This window comes from Lutjanus erythropterus, chromosome 1, assembly GCF_056507025.1.
Source record: "Lutjanus erythropterus isolate fLutEry1 chromosome 1, fLutEry1.hap2, whole genome shotgun sequence".
Classification (NCBI taxonomy): Eukaryota; Metazoa; Chordata; class Actinopteri; order Lutjaniformes; family Lutjanidae; genus Lutjanus; species Lutjanus erythropterus.
In genome coordinates, this window is record NC_139317.1 from 2,611,881 (window position 1) to 2,638,309 (window position 26,429).

At 38.7% G+C, this 26,429-nt stretch overlaps 1 protein-coding gene across 1 annotated transcript in view; it reads left to right on the forward strand.

Annotated features, from left to right (window-relative positions):
* LOC146332465 (SH3 and multiple ankyrin repeat domains protein 2-like) overlaps positions 1–26,429 on the forward strand; it is a 318,816-nt gene that overhangs the window by 196,504 nt on the left and 95,883 nt on the right. The window contains exons 12-14 of the mRNA XM_084717344.1: positions 969–1,389; positions 17,609–17,748; positions 20,561–20,674. Of these exons, the coding sequence (XP_084573470.1) occupies positions 969–1,389; positions 17,609–17,748; positions 20,561–20,674 (675 nt within the window). The remainder of the gene's footprint in view (positions 1–968; positions 1,390–17,608; positions 17,749–20,560; positions 20,675–26,429) is intronic.

The window sequence follows — 26,429 nt, forward strand, 5'->3', positions numbered from 1 at the left end:
GTTGTTTCTTCCTTTCTCTTTTCTTTTTTTGTCAAGCGTCTTTGAGAACTTTGAAAAGTGCTATATAATGAATTATTATTATTATAATTATTTATTTGATTTATGTTTTATTTATCCATATATTATAATTCCATTATACACAACTGTAATGATTTGATTTCACAGAAAATAAAAAGAAAGTTCCAAACAAAAAAAAAGAAAGCAAGCAGATTTAAATTTTGGAAGTCTGGAAGCCCCTTTCTCTTATTTTTGAAATTACTGCTCCAACTAACTTTCACACTAAAAGTTATATCATTTCAGTCACCATCTAAAAAATAAACAAAGAGATCAGAAACAAGTAAAGTTTCTGAGTCTACTGAGAGAATTAAATGCTAAGATTCAGAAGATGAATAAAAAATTCTTCTGGCAAAATTGAATATTCTTCTTCACTCTTATACATGCCAATTTGGATTTGCAGTAGACTTCAATATTGGCTTTAATTATTTGGCCACTGTGTAGGAGATCAGATAGATCTAACTATTAAAGCAGACAGCATGTTAGGGTTATAACTGAGATTTATTTATTCACACTTAAGTCTGAGATTAAGTTACTCCTACTGTTTGATTTATTGTAAGCTTTTTTGTACACATATGTACTTTATATCAGTGTGCTTTGTTTCTTTAATAATTATTTCCTTATTGAAAGTAATTAAATTCATTGATACTATGTGAAGCTGATTCCATACATGTCTGGATGTACATACATACATACATATTTTTTCAGTGGGTTGTATATTATTGTTCATTAGTATTTGTTGTGTTTTCTCAGAATTTGATCTGCCTTTGCTTGAAGAATAAATGAATAGATTTATTTCACCAGAAGATGGAGTGCCTGTTTTTTTTATTGGTTGTCTGGATTCCTTAATATTAAGCACGACTGCCTGGATCTTGTTGTGTTGCAGCATGAACTGAACCGTCTTTCTTCCACAGTGCCTTTCCGCGAGGCTCCAGCCTACTCCAAACGCCGCCGGGGTCCAGCTTCTGGCAGCGGAAACGATCAGTCGCCCTCCTCGCTATCAGCGCCACGGGTCCTCCTGCGCTCCAACAGCGACAACAACCTAACGGGCAGTCAGTACCAGCAGCAGCACGGCTCTCCTGGCAACTGGGGCCCCCACCTGCAGCAGCACCAACACGCCCAGCCCCACCTGCACAGGGCCCCCCAGCAGGGTCACTCGCAGCCTGGCTCCTCAGCATTACACCGCAGCCTGTCACCCCAGCTGCTCCAGCAGATGCCCAGCGGCAGCCCCAATGGCAACGTGGTGGTCCGGACCATGGGGAGGGGGGCGAGGAGCCGGTCACCCTCCCTCAGCCGGCTGGGGGAGGAGGCCCGACGGGCACAGAGGCAGCCCAGGTGAGTCTCTGCAATGTGCTGGAGAGAGTGTGTGTGTGTGTGTGTGTGTGTGTGTGTGTGTGTGTGTGTGTGTGTGAGTGTGAGTGTGAAGGCGTGACAGTGTGAAATACACACTCTGTCCTCGTCTGTCCACTGAGTTTTTATTTTTTATTTTTTATTTTCACGAGATCCAGACAGTCTATCCTGCAGGTCAGAGGTGAAAACATGACTCACAAATATTTTCCTGTCAATATTTTGCTGGCTCAGCTGAGATATGGTCTGGACTGTCTGTACATTTAAGATGTCATCACTGTCACCACCATTCAGTACCTGCGTGTCCAAAGAAGTTCTGCTCTGGACAAAATCTCAAACCACCTTCAAACCTCCCGACCTTATGTTAAGACTTTGGGGAGAAATCAGATTACAGTAAATGGACTTACATTTATGTAGTGCTTTTCTAGCCGATTGACAACTCAAAGCACTTTTACAACTATATGTCATGGACACTTTGACATGCAGACAGGAGGAGTCGGGTACTGAACCACCAATCTTCTGATTAGTGGATGACCTGCTGTCCCTCCGGAGCCACAGCCACCACAATGGCATGAAAAAGCTTTCTCTGATATTGTGCATAACTTGATTTCTCTGATTAACCTGGTTAATTAAAAGAGAACTGCAACATTTTACACATCAGAATTAGGAATGCACGATAATATCTGCACGTTGTTGGTAAAGTTAGGGGGAAAAAATGTGCTTATATCAGCAATCTGCCAAAGCAAGTTGGGAAACATCAGCATATTGAATATTGGCCAAAATCCAATATGATGCATCCCTAATCAAAATGTGTTTTCAGGTGTTGACGAGTACTACGGCGCATGTCAGTGTTGGTTGGGGCTGATTACTACCCAGTCAGTCTGGTCTTGTTTTAATGTAATTTTTCAATGCAGTGACAACCCAAACTAAAGTCCTTTCACCTCTGTTGAATTGTGTTAGAGGCAGAAAACTCAGAAACATTAAAATATGTTTATTTTTTCAGGTTGTCCATTTGTCCCTTGTTGACCATTTCCAAATGCTTCCACTTGGACTTTGATTAGAATTGAAAATAACACATTAAATTTTGGTGGTCAGAGGTCACTGTTACCTCTCCAAACATGTTCTTGGCCATAACTCAAGAATTCATACGCTCATTATGACAAAAGATATTTTATATCCAAAAGGCAAAAGGTCACTGTCACTGTGACATCATAATATTCTGCAGAAACACCCGTCTTATATAATGTCATAACTCAGGAACAGATTGTGACCATATTTCACTGGACTGGTGACACTAATCGTTGGTTCCCACCTGAGACTGGGACTGTTGCAGAGATCGTCTGTGCTGTCGGTTTGAAGATGTGTTTGAAACATCCTTATTTCAGAATTTGTAGCTTCTTCACAGTGACATATTTGAAGCATTGTCTTCTGTCACTACGAGACATACAGCTGAACAATAAGGTTAACAAAGTCAAGTCAAATAAATATTATTTATATCCCGACTGTATTTACCTCGAGAGGCGTCGCACTCTGAACAGCAAACGACATTAATGGTCAGAATGGTAGAAAACTCAGGAGGAACAGTCTGCTCTGTCCCCTCTGGAAGAGGGCTTTAGTGTTGTGAGTCCAGTTTTTGATTGATTTGGACCCTGAGGTGCTTGTGTGAGTCCACCTTCTCCTCTCCCTCCTCTTCCTCTGCCAGTCCACCAGCAGCTCATTGGTTTCTGCTGATATTTAGCTTCAGATGATCACTGTCAATCATCGTCATCATCAGTCCTCTGTCCTCCTCTGTGAGTGAAGACAGCGTGTTTCTCACTGGAAATTATTCACTGGAATCATACATATAGTACACAGTATAGTGACAACTTCCATTTTATCAAAAAAAAAAACCCACTTAATATCTTTCATTAAATTCCTTCAGTCTTTAGACGAGGCAGGTTTATTTCTATAGCACCATTCAGACACAAGGCAGTTCAAGAGCACAGAAATACATTAAAATAAAATGTTAAAAGAACATTAAAATTTCATTTGAGATCATGAAAACAAAAGCTAAAAGCAAACAATAAAATAGTTAAAATATTACAGAAATTGCATTTAACAAATATATATTACTCCATATATTTAATGAGACTGGACAGACATGGATGTAAACACTGACACTTGACAGGTTTCCAGTGGCCATGAGGTGATTATTATATTTTGTTGAATGTTGAGTAAGTTATTTTCAAAATGTGATACCTCACATATTACTAGTTACTCTCATTTTAAGTAATAATATTATTGTCTGTGTAGAGTAGTGTGTCATACCAGTGTTTCTCAAACTTTGTCCCCCAAATATTCAGCACATTTATGTGTATACGTTTTATTTGTTGCCATATTTCATCCATGCACATAATTTGCTCACTGTGCTGCAAACTCATATTGTATAAAATCAATATATCAAGATAAAGAACATGCCAAAACATAAGCATCCTAAACAGGATCGATAACCGTATTTTTTTTAAAATGAGAATTAAAAAAGTAAAAGAAGAAAAAAGAGAAAGAAAAGTCAAACAAACAAAAAATAACGGTAAAGAAAAAAATCATAACAATGATAATTACAATCACAACATGACAAAATATTATCCCTGTCCTTATTACTACCATCATCACCATGATAAACAGCGTCACCAATAATAATAACAATGATCATAACAACAACAACAGCACCAATAACAATAATAATCAAAACAATAGCTAAATTTGTTAAAGTAATGATCCAAAATGTAAAGCCTGGCTGGCAAATGATTCCAAATGGGAAAAGGCAGAAAGACAGAAACCAAATATGGTCTGAAAAATCTACAGAGAATCTCACATATGAGTCGGGAAAGTTTTGGAATAAATGTGTAGGACGCCTCGACACAGTAAATATAAAATGTAAATGCAGACCAACATTGAGTTTGTTTGCATGTTTGTTCTTATCATTTGGGTGAACTCAGCCTTTAACAGAGACAGTCTTGATGAGATGGTGTGTGTTGAGACGTCTCAGTGTGTTTCCTCCTCAGAGCTCAGGCAGCGCAGCTACAGTAAGTCTCCATTTACTGTAAATACTCTATACGTGCCGTCCCACCATCCCCCATACGAGATGATGTATGACGGGTTCCTCCGGGAAACATGCCATCAAAAAGACTCTGGCTTCCTACAGTAACCACAGCAACGGTTGCTATGACTGCCTGCAGACACTTTGCAAACCCATTCAAGTTTGTATGTATGTGGTATGCATGCATATATGTACCTGCTTTAAGGATGCTAATTCCAACTTTGTGTGTATGTGTGTGTGTGTGCGTGTGTATGTGTGTGTGTGTGTGTGTGTGTGTGTGTGTGTGTGTGTGTGTGTGTGTGTGTGTGCGTGTGCATGTGTGTGTGTGTGTGTGTGTGTGTGTGTGATTCCACCTCCACCTGCTATACTGCACCATACCATCACACCTGCATGTATATCTGTGTATCTGTGTGTATTTCTGCTCTGTCAGGAACATGTGGTTCGGTGGAGGATTAAAGTGTGACGGCCGTTTATCTTGCAGCGATGTAACTGTCAATCCCGATTAAGACACATGCTCTCTGGCCTCTACCTCCTCCTCCTCCTCCTCTTCCTCCCCCTTCCTACTCCTCCTCCTCCTCCTCCTCCTCCTCCTCTTCCTTGGCAGATGGACACATTTGGAAGCACTCTGCTGCACCAACACTACCCACACTCTGTAGCTCAGCCTCTGTCCAACGTTGAGTTGAGAGGAGAGGAGAGGAGAGGAGAGGAGAGGAGAGGAGAGGAGAGGAGAGGAGAGGAGAGGAGAGGAGGTTCTTTGTACATTATAGAAAAGATGAAGCAGTAGAATTAAGAGCAGGATGAAGAGCAGTTAAAGGAGGAGGAGGAGGAGTGAATAAAAGCGCAGAATGAGGGGTTTAGAGTGAGGGTGGAGGGGACGGAGGGGAAGACAAGTGAAGGAGGAGATGAAAGAAGGGCCAGAGAGACGGGGGAGGACAGTTGCCTTCTCTTCAGCAGGAACATGAACATCACTATCGTGTCTTTTGACATTCTTCAGTGTAAAAAAAAAAAGAAAAAACTTGGGGGGGCTTGTCGAGAGAAAGAGAGTTTTATTGTTGACAGAAGAGATGTTTTTGTGAACTGACAGAATCTTGTAGAGTGAAACATGTCTTTGAATTTCTCGTGTTACATCTGAGAAACTTCACAGTCTTCACATGTCCTGAGCTGCTGTTTCATTGGTTTTAGATATAATCTGATTCTGCAGCTTCCAGCTTTGATTTGACAGCCGACACTGTAATATGTGTCATGACCTGAGCTCCATCAGCAAATCCTTACAGGCACCTGTAACCACTTGATGGTGATCAGTTTGTCAAGATGTCCATCAGTGGACATTTAAGTTTTCATTTATCATTGTTTTTGTAGGTCTAAAGTGATTCTTGCATTCCTCAATTGTAAAAATATGTAAATCAAAAAATGTTTGGATAGGATTGCTTCCTGGACTCACACTACATTTGTTTGAGGTGCTCTTTGGATAGTGACACGTGAACTCAAAAATCACTAAAAACTCCAAGGCATGCTCCTTTAAAACATCATGCTGTGACATTAAAGGCATCTTAACTGTTTTAACCCTCTGTGGGTCGACGATGTTGATCCCGTTTGATTGTTAAATATACATTTACCAGCTGTTTGAAGAAACAACTGAACATTTTATTACATTAAAGTTTGTATTTTTGAGTAAGATTTAAGATTGAGGTCCAGTAGGAACCAGTGGGCTCTGGGCTCAGAGCCACAGACGGTGTGGAGAAGTCAGAATGTACTCATTGCCTCATTTTTGCCTTTTCAGAGGATTTATTGATACTAAGAAAAGACATGCATTGCACATTTGCAGTAGATACTGCATAATGACAGCTGTTTCAAATGATATCAACCTATTGATTGGCTGTTATCAAATATTATCACTTCAGTTTTAATGTTCTGTAAGGAAAAAACTGAACCTACCAGTCAGCCAGAAGTTTGTTGAGACAGAACTTCTAACATAATCAGTGTTGACTTTTGGTTTTACATGGGACACAAACAGCTGTCTCCTGGGTAAAAGTCCTTAGCTTAGCCCAACCTTAACTTTAGCTGTCATGTACTCCACTTCCTCCCGGTGTAAGGTGAGCTGGACTCTGTCTGTAGTGGATCTGGATTCATTTTGAACCTCTGTGGTCATCCAGCTCACTTATCAATGATAATGACCTACTTAGACAATTAGGAATTAGAGTAGGGCTATAATACCTCAAATCTATACTTCCAATGACAACCAATAAAGCCCATTTAATGGGCTGATAACACTTGAAGCATAAAGACATAATGCCTCTTTAAAGGGCGTTCAGGACATTTACTGAGACCTACTTCTGTGTGCTCAACTCCTGAGGCGGCGTGGACGTCTATACCTCACCACTGTCACCTCAGTGCTGGCTCTTGGTGGGAACTCTGCCCTATAAAGGACAAAGACAGTAACTTCTTCTTTTTTTGTCAAAAAAAAAGTGTTATAATCATTTTTGTGACATCAAAGACTTCCTTTGTCATGTGGACAAGTATTGTCTCTCAGCTCTGTTGTATTCTGGAGAAAATTTGGGGTTGTAATTACAGTAACTGCAAAAAGCCGTAGAGAAGCCACTGTAACTTCAGTTATGGTATTCTAACGTGAAATATATGCAAGAAAATTCAAAGAAATATGTGAATTACATGAAGTATACTACTATATATAACAACAGTATAGAAAAGCATTAAAAAATAAAACTCACAGACTCACCACTGCAACCACAATGATCCCAGGTGTGAAAATGCATTAAAATTAAAATAAAATTAAATCAATCTGTGTCAAATTTATCGGAAATGTGTTTTGATGGTATTTAATATTTTTTCCATTGCAGCATATTGTCTTTTATATTTAAAATTCCATTTTTATTTTATTACAATATAAGTATTAGAACATTCAGATTATCAGGAACATCCCAAAAACATTGAAATAATTTGATTCAAAAAGTTACTTGGAACATCACAGGTGTACCGTAATATAATAATAAATGTAAATAAATAATGATAATAAGAATAATGTAAATAATAACAGTAAAAGGTGCAATTTCATTTTAAATCATTATCTGTCTATGGATTTGATCATATTTGTCATTATTCTGCTTTTTAAATCTGAAGTGATCTGATAAAATGGAAGTTTCTGCAAAGGCAGAATACAGGAACTTCCAAATAAGGTCAAAGGTCAAATCAGAGGTCAGGGTTAATATATAGAAAGAATAACCTGATATAAAGCTATAAAACTGCCACTTATCCAATTATCTGCCTACAACTATTTTGATTCAACAACAAGAAAAGTTTAAAGTCGTTTTTTCAGTTCTGTGTTCAGTTCTTTGTCTCTTTGTAGGAGAGAACCGTTCAACAGTCAATGTAAATAATTTTATAAAGAAAAAATCAACTCTTGCTTTACATGAAAAGTGCTTTGTGATATCTTCTGTTCTATATAAATACAGTTGACTTGATTGAATAAAATTCTTTGAGTATCATGTATATTTAATAAATGCTGCTCAGGACACGTTTCAGTGGACATGACCTTGTTATAAACCGGTTAAGATGGCAGATTATGTCGTCCCTCACGCTCCGTGTCCAATAAGTGTGAAGTTTAGCTGTCAGAGCTTGTCCAGGCGTTCCCACCCTGCTTCCCTTTAACGCCTTCAATTCCACTGCTTTCCCTCTTTGCTTCTGCTTCCTTCGACTTGGCTTGATCTTCCTCTTCCTCCTCTCCTACCAATAATCCCCCCCCCACATCCAACCTCCACCCACACACACATGACAGCATCTCTGTGGCTTCCCCGTGCTCCCACTTGACATCTCATTTGTTAGAAGCCAACTCACATTCACATGCGAACCCACACTCGCTCACACATACTTACACACACACAAACAAGCACACACACGGTGACAGCTGTCAGTCAGCCCCAGGGTGTCATGGCAACAGCTTCCCAGCTCAGTGTGGTGAGAAATGAGATGTGTCCAGTGTCAGGACAGACAGATCTGGAGATGATGAGATGCAGGCTGGCAGTAATTTGACTTTTAACAGTGAAAAATCTGCTGATGAACGCTCGCTGCTAAACACTGTTGTTTTCAGTCTGAACAGAAACAGTCACGGAAAATGATAGAGACACACGAACCTGCAGGTCAGAGGTGTATATATGATTCACACATACACATATTTTACTGTTAATATTTTGCTGCTGAGTTGCAGCACGGCTGTGATCGGTTTCAGGGGCCGTTATAGAAACCATCACCAGCTCTGTAGGTCTGAAGAAATTCAAGGGTAATATTACAAACAAAATAAGATTACACCACAAAGAAGATTTCCTCTGTGAGTTTGACACGATTATAAAATTCCCCCGATTGATTTGATCCTGTCAAAAAGCAATATACACAAAACAATAACACGAGGCAATAAACACCAATTCAATAGAGTATGGAACATGACAAACTGCAAATAAAAATCATTAAAAGTTTAAATAAGATGTATCACAAACAGGATAAAACAATTAACATATTTCCATAGTGGTTTAACAAGGCATTTTATTCACTCTGCTTCCTGAATTTATATGTATGATGTACAGATTATATATGAATTAAGTATTTTGTAATCAGCATCAGATTGTGAAGCTTCATTTGCATCATCTGTGTGAGACTTAATTTCTTTTTTAAGTAAGTAAGATGTCTAAGTAAGTAAATTTGATGTTTAAGTAATTCAGTGTTTTGAATGAGTCTCACTCAGCTTTCTGCTTTAGTGATGGCAAGATACCTTTTTTTTGGTGATAACAACTTGAAATTGCCGCATTAACTTGCTCTTTTCATTTCAGTAAAAGTTTGTCTGTTAGGTTTTTCTCAGTATTCTATATCTGACGTCATGACCTCCACATCTTTTCCAGATTTTTTCCCCTAAAGTTCAGCTGCCAACCAAGTCTAATGGAAGACAAGTTATATTTTGTGATCAAATTATGTGTTATGTCAGATATAAAATGCTTCACCTTACTTGGTTTAACTGTATTTTTTAACTTTTAGTAAACTCACTGAAACAAACCAGCTGTTGTTAAGTTAGGTTAACTTTAAGTCATGCTAATATTAGCATTTATTATAATTATATTTAATAAACTTAAATGACACACTAAGATCACAATAAAAAAAACATTTTTTCCTGAAACCACACAATTATGTTGTGAAGGAGCAGTCTTTTACCTTTAAAGTGATAGTTCACCCAAAAATGAAATTTCACTCAATATTTACTCACCCCTGTGCTGATGTGAGGATGGATGAAAATCGATGACCAGTTTTAAAATGTAAAAAAAAGAACACACACAAAAAAACCACAAAATGTCACCATACTGCTCGTGTGGTGTAATCCAAGTGTCCGTAAGCCGCGACATTAAAATTTGACCCAAGAAGACGACATTTACACCATGTTTTCAGCCTAAATGTCAACTGTAGCCTCTCAGACCTGATGTGTTACTTGAACTTGCTAACTTGATTTGAAAAAACATAATATATTTGTGTTACCATTTGAAGCATTTTTTAAAAGTTGGTCCAACAGTTCACTTTTTTCGGGGTGAACATATTATCTGAATCTGCTTTTTGCATTTACACCTGGTATTATAGGTAAATTGTGCAATATTATTGAATACAAACAAAGTTAAGTTTAAGTCAGAGTTGAAGATGCACTGTGTAACGTGTTGCATGTATGTGATTCCTGGAAGCTGCGACGTTTCCTCGTTAGCAGTGTTCTTTCACTGCAGTAGGTTTGGGGTTGGGTTGGCTGTGATGGTACGGATTTTTTCTGACTGCGGTAAAACAGCAAGGTATTCCCATGGGATGGCGTTTTTACTGCAGCTCAATAATTGACTTTATTGAAGCATAGTGTCATAAGCTCAGCGTACCTCCATTAAGGAATAGAGGTGTGCGTAGTGTTTGTGTGCAGCGTGTAAGTGAGCGGCAGAATGAAAGTTAAGCTGAGCAGAAATCTAAATTTAGCAGTTAGTTGTCAGTGTGGCAGTGAATGTACAGTTCAGGTTACAGGTCTGTTGTTTCCCAACTGTTAGAAAAGTGACAGGGTTAGGCTAACATTAAGCTAATGCTAACACCAGCGTTGTACCTTTACAGTGAAGCTTTGTTATCCAGTCGTGAGCTGCAGTGTCGGAGATGTAGTAAAATAAATCCATAATGATAAGTCCAACACTGATTTTTTTTGTCTGTGGTCACTTATCCACTAGCATGTTGTTAGCCACCCACTGGCAATCTCATGATGCATTTGGTTGAGTGTCGATCAATCAGAGGATGTGTTCCTGACTTGTGACAGCTCTGCTTTCGGTAATGAGCTCAACCTCTGCAGTAGGCTTGACATGATCGTGGTAATGCTGTTATCGTCACAGCCTTCGGAGAACATAGTGGAACATTTAGCTGCCTAAGAGCCAGATAGTCCTCTTAGTTCAGGACAAAACAGAAGTAAACCAGAAGAAAACTATCATGTGACATTTAAAAACTGAATCTGATGTGGTCTGGACTCATGCATTAACATGTTTTTCCTGAGCCAGATCAGATCCAGATTATATGTTAATACCAGGTGCTTATCTGTGCAAGCATGACACCATCACAGTGGCTTTAGGTAGATTGTACACTGTAAAAACTGTAAATGTTGATTGTTCTGCCTGTGTGTCTGCACTGTAATGTTCCCTCTCTCCTCCTCCTCTCTCTTCTCGTTCCCTCTCTCTCCTTGTCTCGGGTGATCATCCAATAATAGCACAAATTATGCACAGCTGGTATTAATCAACACTGTCTAATTAGCACCTCAAAGCCACCTGGGTAATTGCCAAAAAAAAGGAAGCATGAGGGAAAAACATGGCTGCTGGTTTCTGCAGCTCAGCTGGTACCTGCTGATGTTGTAGGCCGGATTCAGTTTGATGCGAATGTGAAGTGGCTTCGTGGGAAATTATGTTTCTCCCACATTGTTATACCAACGAGTCCACATTTAAAACCGGTCCTCTGCAGCCATGATGACGACATGCTCTGTGTGCACAAAAAACAAAAAAAAACAAAAAAAACAAAAAAAAAACTTGTGGAGCAAAAAGTTGCTGCATGACTGAGACTTCTGGTAAAATCCCTGAAAGATGATTTTGTGAAGTGCTGTGAGGCGTGATGCACTTTACTGATCATGTTGAACACACATTAGTGTGTGAAAACAGTTTTGTCAAGTCTGAGAAAATAATGCTGATGATGTCAGAGTGATGTCATCAGGCTTAATCTTTCTTGGACTTGAACGCTACAACTACACACTGTAAAAAAAAAAAAAAAACAGCTGAGACACTCAAAATTTCAAAGCAATGTGCTACAATAGATTTTTGAGCCCAACTCAAACTCTTAAGTTTTGAAATAAAGGTTAAAAAGTTTTGCTAACCTATGATTTATAGTTGAGATCACTTACTTTTCTTCTTTGGTTAAATGTCTTAGAGTTTTAGAAAAAAAAAACAAATAGTTTTAATTGAAAAAATTAAAATGTCTTACTTTTACTTCAGTGAATTTACTCATATGTTTTTAAATACAATGTTTTGAGTTTCTAAAATTCAAAGCTTTAATTTTATCTAAAGAAGAAAAGTAAATTATCTCAACCAAAGATCAGTAGTTGGTAAAACTTTTTCAGAACTTAAGAATTTATTTGGGCTCAAAACTCAAAAATCTATTGCAGACTGTTGCCTTGAAACTTTGACTTGTCTCAACTTTTTTTTTTTTTTTTTTACAAGCGCTTGTAACAAGAGTAACAAAGCTGTTTACTTTGTGAAGCAGCTGGATTCATGAGATCATGAGATCGTGAGAGTCCATCTTGCCAGGTTTCAGGCTGTGCACTTGTGACTGAACCACTGTGGTTCAGACCACAGTTTCTAAAGACGTGAGCACAGATGCTGCTGGCATCAGTTAAATTGGAACTGGAGAGTTTCTGCTTTGAAAGAAGACCTTGTTTTTCTTGATGGAGAAAAACGTTTTCACTCTTTTCCTGATTATCATCAGCAAGAGTGTGACTATGTCTTGTAGCTTGTTGATTGGTTAGTTGATTAGCTGGAATTAGCCCTGTGATAGATGGTGACCAACAGATGGTTCACCCAATCGCCGGCCAAATGTTTTTTGAAAGTGCCTTCCCTTTTCCAAATAGTTTCTACGGACAACTTCTCACGATTCCTTGTAACAAACCATCTGGTGCGTTTGGTCTCAAACTTGCAGGGTCAGTTTCTAGATTAGGGCTCAGCAAACTGCAGCTTCAGAGCTGTTTTCCTGTCTGCTGTGGCTCTGACAAAACATTATATAGAAATGAATAAATCATGAAATAATGAAATTATTTTCTCAACATTTTAATTTTCATGTCTCATTGCCGTAGGCCTAAGGTGATTCATACATCCTTTAACTGTCTACAGCTTCGTGCCATTTCCTCTAAATTTTGCAGGTTGCTGGTCTTGAGTGTCCTGAAGCTAACTATGGATGCCATAAATGGTTGTTAACCCCTGGTCTATACAGTTACCCAAGATTTATGAAATTCTTGTGAGATTATTACGCTTTGTTTCCTCATTGTGAACCTTGTATATTGTGACAATGCTGTGGTTAATATCTGAGGAGGTTTTAGAGCAGATCTCTTGGTTAAAGTTAAGAAAAGATAATGCTATGTGGCTATCAAGGGTTAGCATCCAGACACAACCAGCTTTCAGCATGAAGTTTGAAAGATGAGGGCAGATTGACACTATTAGGTTGCATTATGGGAAATGTAGGATACACTGTTGTGTTTTTATTATCTTGACACATACTAGAGACTAAATCTCTTGCCTCTTCTGCATCAAACTTGTTTTGATTCCCTCAACTTATTGCAAACGAGTGCAACTTTAATACACATGTTATTACAATGCAACACGAGACAAGTGTTGAGTTTCTGTGATCAGCTTTTTGAGTTTATCTCAACTTTGCCCCAAAAGCTTTTGAAATTTAATATCAATAGTTGGGCAGATGCTTGAGGGTTATATAATATCCACTTCTAAAAAAATTATTTGCTTTTGTTTGTTCTTGTTTTTAAATTTTTAGTTGCCTCTTGAAATGATGGATGTCCTCATGAGACCCCTGTGTCGTCTTTCTGCCACCACAACATTGATTTTTGCAGTTCTTTAATAGTGGCATGATTCAATTACTTCTAATCAATAATGATCACCATCAGTTTGATGGGGCCAATATCAGCCACATAATCTGTTTATAGTGTTAGAGCTGAATGTGATATTTTAAATTGTTATTGGAAGGTGAGTTTTCCTCATGTGCTTTCGAGGCTGTTGAACGTGAATTCTACCTTCTGCCTGTTTTTACTTCTATGTTTTTGGTCACTGGTTTGACCATAAGACCCTGCAGAATGAAAGGAAGGTCTATAATGTGATATAAACACGTTCATAAGACTAATGCATACAAGGCTATATGAAACTATTAAATGCTCTATAAAGTTTTTGCAAATGAATAGAGAATAAAGAGTTTTATAAATCCTTATACACGTATTATAACATTGTTTTGTCATATATAACAGTTTTTCTGAGTAGCAACAAGGGAACCACAACTTAATTTCATTATACAGTCTTGTATTTTAAGATGATAAATAAATCCTTTTTGTATTTTAATGTCTTATGACTGTACTTATAATGTATTATAGACGTTACCTTCATAGAAAGTGTTAACAAAAAGTTCAAATAAAAGTTTAATGCTGTTATACTTCACTAAATGAAATAAAACATTGCTGACATGATGAAAAGTCTTGTTAAGAATCAAAAATACACCAAACTTGTACTTAAAATATTTGGAATTGGAATGGAGCCCACTCTGACTGACATGCCAGCCATCAAAGAGAGCAACACCAGAACTTTTTTAGTAGTTGTGTGTTAGGATCCTACAGTGTTGTACACGGAGTAAATGACTGTGTTACAGTATTACACTACTGCACGTCACGCTGGTACACAGAGTATTACTCAGAGTGCACAGTTGCAGTTTTGTCCGTGGCTTTCCCTTGGAAAACGTGTGAGCAGCCTCACTAGGTATTGAATGGGGTTAGCTCTCCAAAGGCCCGTGAAGGTTTGAGGAGGAGCGCAGTCTGCAGGACAAGGTGACCCACTTACTGAAAAAACCATTTCCTTCCTCTCTCTCAATCCCTCGCTCTCGCTCTCCATTTCCTCCTTTCTCTTTAATCTCCTCGTTTTTCCTGCGCTGTGGTTTTTATCTCTGACTCTTCTTCACTCCTTCTGTCTCTCTGCATCATTCAAACGGTGTCCGTGTGCTCGACGTCAAAAGAACATGGGTGAAAACTTTTTTTTTTTTTAGTTTCTATAATTTAAGATCATACTTAAGTCCCTGTGGCTCGACCTCATATATCTGACATGAAGATTTGAAGACATATTTGTGTGTGCAGCCATTTAGCTTTATGTTTCTGAGTCATTTAACGATTCAGACACACACACCATGGCACATGACCCCAGGCACACCCTCTACCCCGTTCTTCATCTTCACTCTGGGCATAAATACAGATCTCTGGCCTGGAAAAATCCGTGTTATGGCAGGAGTTTTGTCCCCTCTGCCAGAGCATCGCTCAACCAAACACACCGGTAACCGTCACGTGTGTAGGTATGTGTAGATAAATATTTCATGTCTATCATGTAGTTATATTCAGCACAACGTTAATGTTTTTTTCCTCCTGCGCCGTCGGCAAGTGGGTCAGAAATTTATTTGCCCAAAGTCAGTTTTTATTTGCCCCTGTACAAATATTTGCGAATTCTTATACTTATACTTACTTATATATTGCTGGTTATCAGATAACAACAACTACAGTTAACCGAAGGTTGCAATCTCTATAAAGTGTCAGAAAATAGAGAATAATGTCCATCCCGGTTTCTCAAAGTCCAAGGTGATGCTTTAAATATCTCATTTTGTTAGATGAAAACACAAACAACACAAAAATATTCAGTTTAATATGATAATAATCAGAGAAAGCCAGGAAATCTCCATATCTGAGAGACTGAAAACAGCATTTTCAGACATCTATCATACACTGCTACTGATTTCTTTCTTAAAAACATGACTATTAGACTGATTAACATCTTCAGTGATGTATTGACTGTAAGATGTACTTGTGTTTTTAGTCAGAATGTAAACTTCATACTTCTGCTCTGTGATGGCTCTTGTTTTTTCAGTCTATCCCTCCTTCTGTTGTAGTAAGTGTTGTTCTGGTAGTTGACCACTAAGTGGCGCTACATCATCATGTCAGGTACATCAACCAGCACCACTGTCCTCCTCTCTGTGGTCACATCTCACCTCCATGGATCTTCATTTATTAATTTAAAGGTGCAATCTGCAGCTTTTTCCTAAAGAAAACAATGTATAGACTCATATAAACATAAGAAGCTTGTATTTCCTGATTTTTTTCACCAACATTTCACCAACCCAGAACGTTGGTATTTGACATCCTGATGCATTTAGGAACAGCTCGGTCAAATCTTACTGACTCTTCCTTTAAATCCACAGAAAACACATGATAACAGTAAAGACACGACTAAATTCATGAAGAAACCTTCATGGCTAAAACAAGGTAAAGTTAAGTATGTTATCTGGTAAAGGTGCATTAATTAGCAGTGAGACAAATAAATATATAATAAGGGGAATTAAAACATTAAAAACTATAGGAATTACACTCAATCAGATTTGCAATTAAACCCTGGAACCCTGTATCAGTGGTATTAATGAGAACATCTTATGAGGGGAGATTTTTTTATCCAGGTTTTGGACAGGTAAAACCGCTGCCATCATTCCAAGACAGCAAGACTGAGAGATATGGGAGGAGCTTTTGTAAAATCACATTTTAAATAAAAAATATACAATTGCTGAAAGGATGGAGGATGAGGGAGTGTCGGAAATCACTTGTCTTTTTACATCTGTACAAATGCAGCCAGGATCCGTTCAGATGTAAGAGTCAGAGTGTCTCTGGAGGACCTGGTGGTTCGAATTTCACACTGATTCTCCTCTAGCATATATTTTTTGCATCATAATTTTGTTATACTTTTCTAATACTAAGCCAAGTCCCAGATCGCTCCCTGTGTGGTCTTTTGAGTGTCGTGTCTCCTACCCAGAAACCACTGCAGCTCTGTGGGTCACAGCCTGCCCACATTTTGCCCCACTTACTACCGCAAGACACGTGCGTGCTGGGCCTCTGAATATCTCCTCTGCATAATTGGTTTGTGTGTATGTCTCTGTGTGTGTGTGTGTGTGTGTGTGTGTGTGTGTGTGTGTGTGTGTGTGTGTGTGTGTGTGTGTGTATGCAGGAGTTGAACAAAGTGACAGCCCCTGTTGTTAATGCTAATTTGGGGAAGCTCATAATGTTCCTTTCATGCATTTTTCAGACATGCCAGATCTTTGCAAGTTTTCACAAATTATTAAACGGTTTAAAAACTTCCATTATGTCCTTATGGTTTATTGACTAGCAGCCTTTTAGCTCAGGTTGTGAAGATTTTAGGGAAGTGAAACAGTTTAAGATGATCTAGGAAATGACATCACAGTGAGCAAAATACCAGTGTAAATACCAAAAAATGAAATAACTTATAGAGCGTTAAGAAATGTTTTGTTCATGTTTCTACATTCAGAATCGTTTTAGACCAATCTTTTTGTTTCTTTGGGAACATTTTCAGAAAAACATATCTGATTTTTGTTATTTTCTTTATTTATGACGCAATTTCAATAAATTTATCCATTTTTGTCATTGACATGGATGGATTACTGAACGGGTCCAAGGTGTCAGGTGGCCCCTGGACCAGAGTGTCTGTTTGACATGACTGTCAATGACAGTTTACACAAAACGACTATGAAGACACAAAGCAACATAAAACAACTAGAAATGGACACAAAAGTATCTCAAAGAGAGACAAAATGATTACAAAGAGACAGTCTCTTTTAATCTGGGTGTGCTCCTATCACAGAGGGGTGGGGGAGCCTTTAACATGTCTGCGTCCAGGAGACCATTTCTCATAATCTGTCTATATAAATTAGATTTTTTAAATTGTGCTTGAACCCCAGTCCTGACCCGTGGTGTGTTTTTCTTGTCTCTGTCAGTCCCAGCAGTCACGGCGAGGCAGTAGGCCCCAGGAGGAAGCTGTACAGTGCAGTTCCAGGGAGACATTTTGTGGTGGTTCGTCCTTACACGGCTCAGGCAGAGGGAGAGATCAACCTCTACAAGGGCGACAGGGTCAAAGGTGAGACTGTCGGAGGAGAACCGGAGTTGCTTTTGTTGGTTTGGTTCATTTGTTGTTTGTTTGTTTGTTAATCACTGGGGGGGTCCACAGTCCTCAGTCCAGTGTCCTGACCTCCAGGACAGACAGTGTTGTTCAAGTGCCAGTATGTCAGCAGGCCTTCCATACTGCATAACCCTGCATCCCAACCAGTAGTGGAAGAAGTACTCATCTTTCAGATCTTTAAGTTAAAGTAACAATTTATTATGTAGAATGGATAATTTCAGAACAATATGAATCATATACATTATATTATCTACTTATGAATACTGATGCATTCATGTGTAGGCATCCTTTAAAGATGGGGTACAATTTTAACTACTTCATATACTGTACTTTTTAAAGTTTATATAACTACTACTAGTACTATTTTATATTCTGTTTGTTGATTTGACTTTGCATTAATAACGTGAATCTAAAGGGTAACTTGTAGCACTTGAATAATTGTACTTCGTAGCATTCCAGCATTAACCTCAAGTTTCCTTCTCTTGGAGTATGAATGAGTATGATGAATACCAAAATCAAAAAGTAAAAAGGCTCTGATTGGTTTCTTGCCTTCGTTTCATGACTGTGTCTGAAAATGAGAAACTGAAAATCAAACAGCTCATTAACATATCTGATGAAAATGACTCCCTCGACTCTACAGGCTGTAAATACAGATGCAGACGAATAACATCCTCCTCATCTGCAGACATTAAGAGTTACACTGCAGGTCTGTCAACAGGAGTCAGCTCAGGTCAGGAAGTACAGCGGCTGAAAACCTGATGGAGTCTCAGATTTAAATATTTTAATCAAAGTAAACATCCTGCACAGAGGCTTCGATGAAGAACTGAAACAAGAAGATGCAGAGTGAATATGATGCTGTCAGTGTGGAATAATGTGGTTTATAGCTACTTCAAGGACCAGTGTGTAGGATTCAGTTACATCTAGCTGTGAGTTTGCTGTATGAAACCAGCTCACATCACCCTCCCCTTCCAAGCGTGCAGAAGAACCTGACAAAACTTGCAAACAACATAAACGGCGGCCCTCTTTATAGCCAGTGTTTGGTTTGTCCATTCTGACATCCTCAGAGATACAATGGTTTTCCCAGAGTCAGAAACTAATAAATGCCTTTGGACAAACCTTTTTAATGTATTTGATGTAGTCTGTAGTTATATCAAACAGCAGTATGAGTCTGTATTTACTCAATTCAGGATTTTAGCAAAACTAAGCAAGTAAGCATCTTTGTTTAAGCTTTGTCTGAAGGGAGGCCCTCAGTCTCAGACCCCTGATCTAAGGTGACAAAAACACAATCATTCTTATTTCCAGGTGATTATACACTAATGAAAACAAACTTAAGAATACTATATCCTGGATCTTAAAGGCCAAAATGCACTAAAGGCATCTGACGCTCATGTTTTGAAGAACACACATTGTTCTAAATGGCAGAACATGCCCTGAAAGCATCTTGACAAGCGTCTATCTGTCTTGACGCTCACACTTTTTTTGAGCTTTTTTCTGCAGCTGCAGTTTGTGTTTGAGGAGAGTAAAATGGAATAAAAAAAGGCATGAACATGAAGAGCTGACCCACAGCGGAAAGCGAGGGAGGGAGAAGGAGAGAGCGTGTGATTATGGATAGATGTTCTGACTTTGATATCAAAACTTTTTTATGGTCATGAATCATAATGTTACCATACACTTTTGTGGTGTGTGATTTTTTTACTCCAAGTCTGATTTATGTACTTTTAAATACTTAATTACTTCATGCCGATTAGTGAGGAAGGAGAGAAAGGCAGGAGAGAAGGGAGAGGAGGCGTCAACTGATATAAAAACTTTTTTGATGATAAATCCTGATGTTCCTGTACAGTTCTGTGGTTTACACACTGCAGACTAAAATAACTGTCTCAGTAACAAACAGACAGACGTGAATATTGTGCACTATTTAGTCATCATATAGACTGATCTGAAAAAAGGTTGAGGATTTTCCCCTCAGAGGACAATATTTTATTAATAACAAACTATTAACAATAATATCACTAAAGAAATAAATAGATACATATAAATAGTGACCTTTTCCTAAAATACTGCTGGTTCTGTTGTGTTGGAATTTTAAATCTGGAGCCTATTTAACGCACATCAGTTAAAGCCTTTAGTGTGTTTTGGCCTTTAAGTACGAAAAATGGGACAACTGGATGTTAAGGAGTTAAAAGAATTGGATTGAAACAAACTGTGACCATTAAAAAGGTTTTCTTGAGTTTTGGTGGGACAATGCAAACAGAATCTTTGTTAAAATGAAATGGCTTTTAAAGCAAATCTTTACCGACAAACAAACTAATTTAGGATTTCTCAGGAAGAACAAGTTTTTGAGACTGCGAGCTTGTCAACGTGTGCAGGTTTCAGCTGAGACTTCTTGCAGTTCAAACTGTTAATTAATGATATTTATGAGTTTTGATTTAGTTTAAAATGGATCTCATTTATCAGCTCCATGATGAATATTGCTGTATTCTTGTACAACACTTACTGTAATAGCTTGTTATGTTTATAATATCCTTTACCTACTATTCTGGATGTTCAATTTTCATATATTGTTGAAGACTTTGTAAAAGCAGAAACCTTTAGTTTAGTATTGTACTACTTTCTATTCAAATGTGGCATTTAAAGTGTTTTAAATGATCTCTGAGGATGAGCTGTTCTATTCTTTCGCTTTGTGCTCTGAAACTGATGTCATTTTTCACTCTCTTCTCACCTCTTTCCCACCTCCCCCTCCTCCTCTCCTCTCTCTGTCCCCTCGGTCCAGTTCTGAGCATCGGAGAGGGGGGTTTCTGGGAGGGCAGCGCCCGCGGCCAGGTGGGCTGGTTTCCAGCCGACTGCGTGGAGGAGATTCCGGCCAAGGCCGCCGACGAGAGGAGCTGTAAGTCTAACCACTCGGGGTTGCGTGGTGGTTGGAGGTGGGACGTTGACTTATGTAGGACATGTGCTGTCTGCCGTCACCCAGTTTAGTGGAGAGAGCGGGGACACAAAGAACAGAAACGGAGGCTAAATGCTGCAGGTTCCTGAGGCAGCGTGACAGCACGTGGCTGCTTTTTCTCCCGTCCATGAGCTGCATGTGTCTCCGCTCCTGTGTCTGCTCGTCTCCCAGTCTCTTTCCATCTCCCCAGGCTGTGGCGCACAAAGCTAAGCGCTACATTGGTGTGCTAACTCAGCTGTGCTCTGATGTCCTCTGGGTGCAGGCTAATGAACATATCACGCCATGCTCCGTCCCCCATAAACAGCACATTTCTCCTCGTCCTTGCAGTCTCTCCTCTCGCTGTAAGCAAACGTCTCTGAGTGCTGTCAGTGTGTCTGTGAAGGTTTTAGAAAAGGCCTGTCCTCTGTCTTCCTTCTGTCTGTCCTGCTCTCGTCCTTGTTCTCCCTTGTTCCAACCTTTTTTTAGTGATTAAATTTGTATTAGAATATGAATCAGAGAGATGCAGACATACAATCAGAAACACAGCAGTCAATAAAAGTAATAAAACTCTATATTATATATAAGGACTGGTCTGTACCACCCAACAATAAAATAACAGACCCACCAAAAGCCAACAAGTCGCTATTAAAATGCAAACACATATACATGCTAACGTACAACTGGACCTACATAATGTACATACATACTGTACACTCTTAGAAATAAGGGTTACAAAAGGATTCTTGCTGAAAGGCTGAGGTTCTACCCAGAACCAGTTGCATCTTGCTCTTTGTAAGACCAAACGTTCTATTAAGAACACTTTTCATCCAAAGAACCCCCCAGGGATTTCAACAACAATCCTTGTGGAACTCTTTTGTTAAAGGTTTGTCCTGTTCTTCGTACCATAATTTAAAATAGGTTAAATACGTTAAAGATAAAACTTTTGGAATATAAAAAGGTTCTCGATAGAACCCCCTGCCGATGTGTCTCCATCCTTCTTCATGTCCTTGCAATTTATTACTTTGCTTTTAATACATTAGAGGAGAATTACTGATTATTTTTATTTTCTGTAACTGCGTGCAACATCAAGACTGATATCAGCCAAAATGGATAGAACAAGAACACATAGAAAAGACGATTCCTCGGTGTCTCCATCAGTGTGTATTAAGCACAACAGACATGACAAGACATAAAAGACAAAACAGTTTGAAAAATGACAAACAAGACATACCAGATGAAAAAGACATAACACAGCAAGACGAAAAAGATGTAACACAATGGAACAAGACAAAAAACGACGTAACAGACATGAGACAAAAATACGTAACAAGATGAAAAACAGATAAGCACATAACAAAGAGAAAATGATGTATAAAAAGTAACAAGACAAAAAACAAACAAGACAAAAACATAATAAGATGCCAAACCAACAGGACAAAAACAATGTACCAACAACATACCAAAAAAGATGTACCAAGGTTTAAAAAATGATGTAAAAGACATAACAAGACCCAAAGGTCATAACAAGACTGAAACTGATGTAACATGATGAAAAAGATGCAACTAGACAAAAAAACAATGTAAAAGACATAAGACAAAAAAGATGTCACATGATGAAAAACAACATAAAATATGTAACAAGGAGAAAATTAGCGTAAAAGATGCAACAAGACAGAAAACACACAAAAAGACAAAAAACCCACAAGACAAACAAGACTCAACACTAAAAGCTACTTAAAGATGTAACAAACTGAAAGCAATGTACCAAAACAAAAAAAGACGTTAAAAGATGCCTGAGGACGTTGACTTTTTACTTTTATACTTTGAGAGGACTGTGTAGTCTTTTTCTACACAAGTATCTGTACTTCTACTCAAGTACTGAATGTGTGGACTTTTGCCACCTCTGCCACCAGAACGAGTCCACTGGCAGTCGGAGATAAGTTTTCTCTAGAATATAACGATATTATTTGGAGACGATTTGTCTCGTTCCCCGAGTGATAAGGTGAGCCCAGAAGTCTTCATGAATGTCCTCAAATGCAAGAAGAAATAAAAAGCATAACTTTCTCAGATGAGTACAGGCCCTTGTCCCCAAATATGTTACCAGAAGAATGTTGTGTTCCACCATCTTTTTCATCCTCTGGTTTTCTGTTCTCTGACAGTGTTTAATTATTGACATTATCACAAAGCACAGTGTTGCTGGAGTCAACTCCCCACACCCACCCGCCCGCCCGCTCTCTCTTAGTCTTCCCTGCTCTGAGGAGTGTGTCAGCGATGATGGAGGCAGATGGGGAGCAACTTGTTCTCCTCTCCCTCTCGCTGTTCGCCTTCTTCTGGGTGGCTTATTTTAAAGCCTAACCCAGGGCCATTGGCACGGGGAGCTCTGCTCACACTGCGCGGCATCCAAATTGCCCCCAGGTCTGCCTGCGAAGAAAGCCTGTCAGAAAATGGGAGCACAGTATGGTGGCTCGCAGAGACCCATTCAAAGGCGGCCCCAGCCAAGGCCAGGGGCCATGCATGTGTGTGTGTGCTGCAATTAGACGGGCGGTGAACAGCCTGAATAGAGTCTATGAACAGTTGTGGCTGATTGGGGAAAAACGGGCGACTGAGAAATACATTTTTTGCCAAAATTATGATTACCATGTGAGCGATGAATGTAGAAGGTTGAAGTGAGTCAAAGTACAAGCTTTTATCCATCCATTGTCCAGCTGTCTATACATCACGTTCACCTTTAAAGGAGCAGTTTCACATTTTGAAAATACGCTTGTTGGTTTTCTTACCAATAATTAGATGACAAGATGGCTTTCCATTAAAAGAATAGTTTGGATTTTTTTGAAGGATGTTTGTGTGATGTACATAGTCATAGTTGTTGTATTATCTTTAGTAATTTAGTTTTGTTTTGCACAGTTAAATAAAATACACAAACAAATAAAGGTGACAAACAATATACAGTAATATCTGACATTTACAGGCAAGGTTAAGATGATCAGAAGAGTAGATACTGTATCTTCTCCCTCTCTCATATGTGAAATGTGCAAACTATCAGTGTATATGTGCATTTTACCCCCCCCCCACACACACACACACACACACAGATTAAACTTAAACACCTTTAGCTTCTAATCACACTAATTCAATAGATGCAGCAGAATTAAACCCTGCTTACACGTGCTTTGTTAGGGTTCAAGTTGGGACCCTTGAGAGCACTTGAGGAGCACACACACACACACACACAGACACACACACACACACACAGATCAGAGAGAGAGAGAGAGAGAGAGAGAGAAAGAGAGATCAGTGGTTAATCAGGTATAGTTGTGTCAGGGGGCTGCAGCCTCCCAGACCAGAGGGCAAACACTGCAGATTTATTTTAATGCTTTTCAGAGTGAACCTTTACTGAGGTCACATACAGCCTGACTGCAGCTGTTGGTTTCCATCTCAGTATTTTTATGCAATTTATGATAGAAAGATCAATCAAATCTCCTCAGTGTTTCAAGACATGGCAGCTTGAAATTATGTGGAAATTATTGTAGAAGAACATAAATATTTGTCAGCCTGATTCACAAATTATGATCAATGGCAGACTGAGGCCACCTGACAGCAGCTGACTAATGGAGGCTCATTCTTTTGTTGAAAGGACGCTCCACCGATTCAACATTACACTCCTATTACTGCATGAAAAAGTGGATTTTAAGCCCAATAAATACCCGCAAACTGTTTCAGTACGAATTTTGTTGAACCCCTACCTCATAATGATAACATTTCATTTGAAATGTCCAGCCACCTTCTGGAGCAAAAGTTGGCCCACAGCAAGTACCTGAGACTTCAGATGAGGCTGGAAATGTCTTTTTGACACCTCTTAGTCTATGAGTCTGCGATCAAAAGAGACATTTTTGGTCAAAAGATTTAGAGGAAAAGGCACCGAGCCACAGGCGCAGGCTATGACGCGTATGTTAGCTGACAAAATATTAAAACTTTTTAAAATTTTGGTGCACAGGCTACATATTTATTTACAGTTGGTGAATGTAAGGATCACCTCACTTTGTAAACAAAGTGTTTGAGATGACTAAATTCTTCATAAACTCCAACATCTGTGAACAGACTCAGATGTGTAATGCCCCTTTAAAAAGCAGTGAAGTATTAAACATGAATGTCATTAACTAGAAGCAGGTTTGCTGTTAAGTTCTGCCTGCAGAAACTGTTTCGTGAGTCCTTGTCACCATCTGATGTTTCTGGAAAAACAAGCTCATGACTGCCTCACCACAGTGGCAGGAAACATCATGAAATACATTTCTACTGAGTTTTAAAGCCAACTGCATGAAAATGTTGCTTTATTGTACATCATACGTCATCAAAACACCACCAGCGTTTACATCTGACACTGCTGATGGATGCTCTGCAGATACTTCAGTGATCACAAAACAGGGTCTTTTTTTTAATTATTTAGACTTTACATAATTTCTCAGTTAAGTTTTCAATTCTAACTCATTAAATTCTAATTTACTTATCAACATCAATGTGTGAATGCTGTTTCAATGGTTTCTGCACATTGTCAGGGATAAAATTCACGCTGAAGCCATTTATTCTTTCTTCTGTTGGCCTAAAAGTATCTATTTTAACATGTTGGGTCTAAAAAGACTGGGAGAAGCTCATAAAATGACATGTGAAATGACCACGGGTTTCTAAAATTCACACAGACAAACAAAAACAGACAACATGAGTCCCAGTGGTAGCTGCAGCCCTCTGTGCACAAATGAATGTACTGTACATCATCTGTGCACAGCTGTTTGTATAATTAAAAACAACACTGACTAATTAACCTGATTTTAGAGAAATGCCTGTTAAAAACAAGTCACATGTCACTTGTTATATGGTCCCATAAATGATGTATCATTGTGATATCTGCAGACGGATCGTTTTTCAACACACTGTTCTTTTATTAGATCATGTAAACAGTGTCAGTTGGTGGAGGTTATCTCATACTATGCACATATTTAGACTGTGTATTTAGGTAAATGACGCCTCTAACCAACCGGAAACAGGAGAGATGCAGTAACAAACAGATCTATCTGTTCTTTAATTAACTCATCACCCTGAAGCATCTTACTAATGTACAGAACACACAAAGGACGGAGATACACTTTACCTTCTCATTGTTTACTGAGAGAGTTTATGATATTTATATACAGTACATTTTACAGAGGATGGTGTCATTCTTATTATACCCCCAAAACATGTGACCATCACCTTCACATCTGGCACAAAGGGCACAATAGCAGGAACATCAGCTCATAAATGTCATCAGTATTGTAGGTGTTGGTGAGCAGTTGTTTTTTGTTTTTGTGATGCACCGTGTTTGTTAAATCACACCATGCAGGCTGTATTTACCGAGCATCAAAAGGCCTCAGCTGGCCTCCGGGCGGGTAATTATTTTAGTAATTGGATGCTGCTGCTGATCTGATGGGACTCTAAGAGATGATATAGAGCCATTTTCAACATGCTGAAATAACACGACTGTTTGAAAAGTCCACGGTTGTGAGGTAATACATTATCTCTTTTTACTTCACTCACAAATTCCATAATGGCCTTTTAAGTTGTCTTATTTTTAATTTATTTACAATAAAACAAACACACACACTAGATATAAAGCACCCAGTACCTTTACGCAAAGTAACAAAAAGAAACTCAGTGGATTCATATACAGCAGGGGTTCCCAAACTTT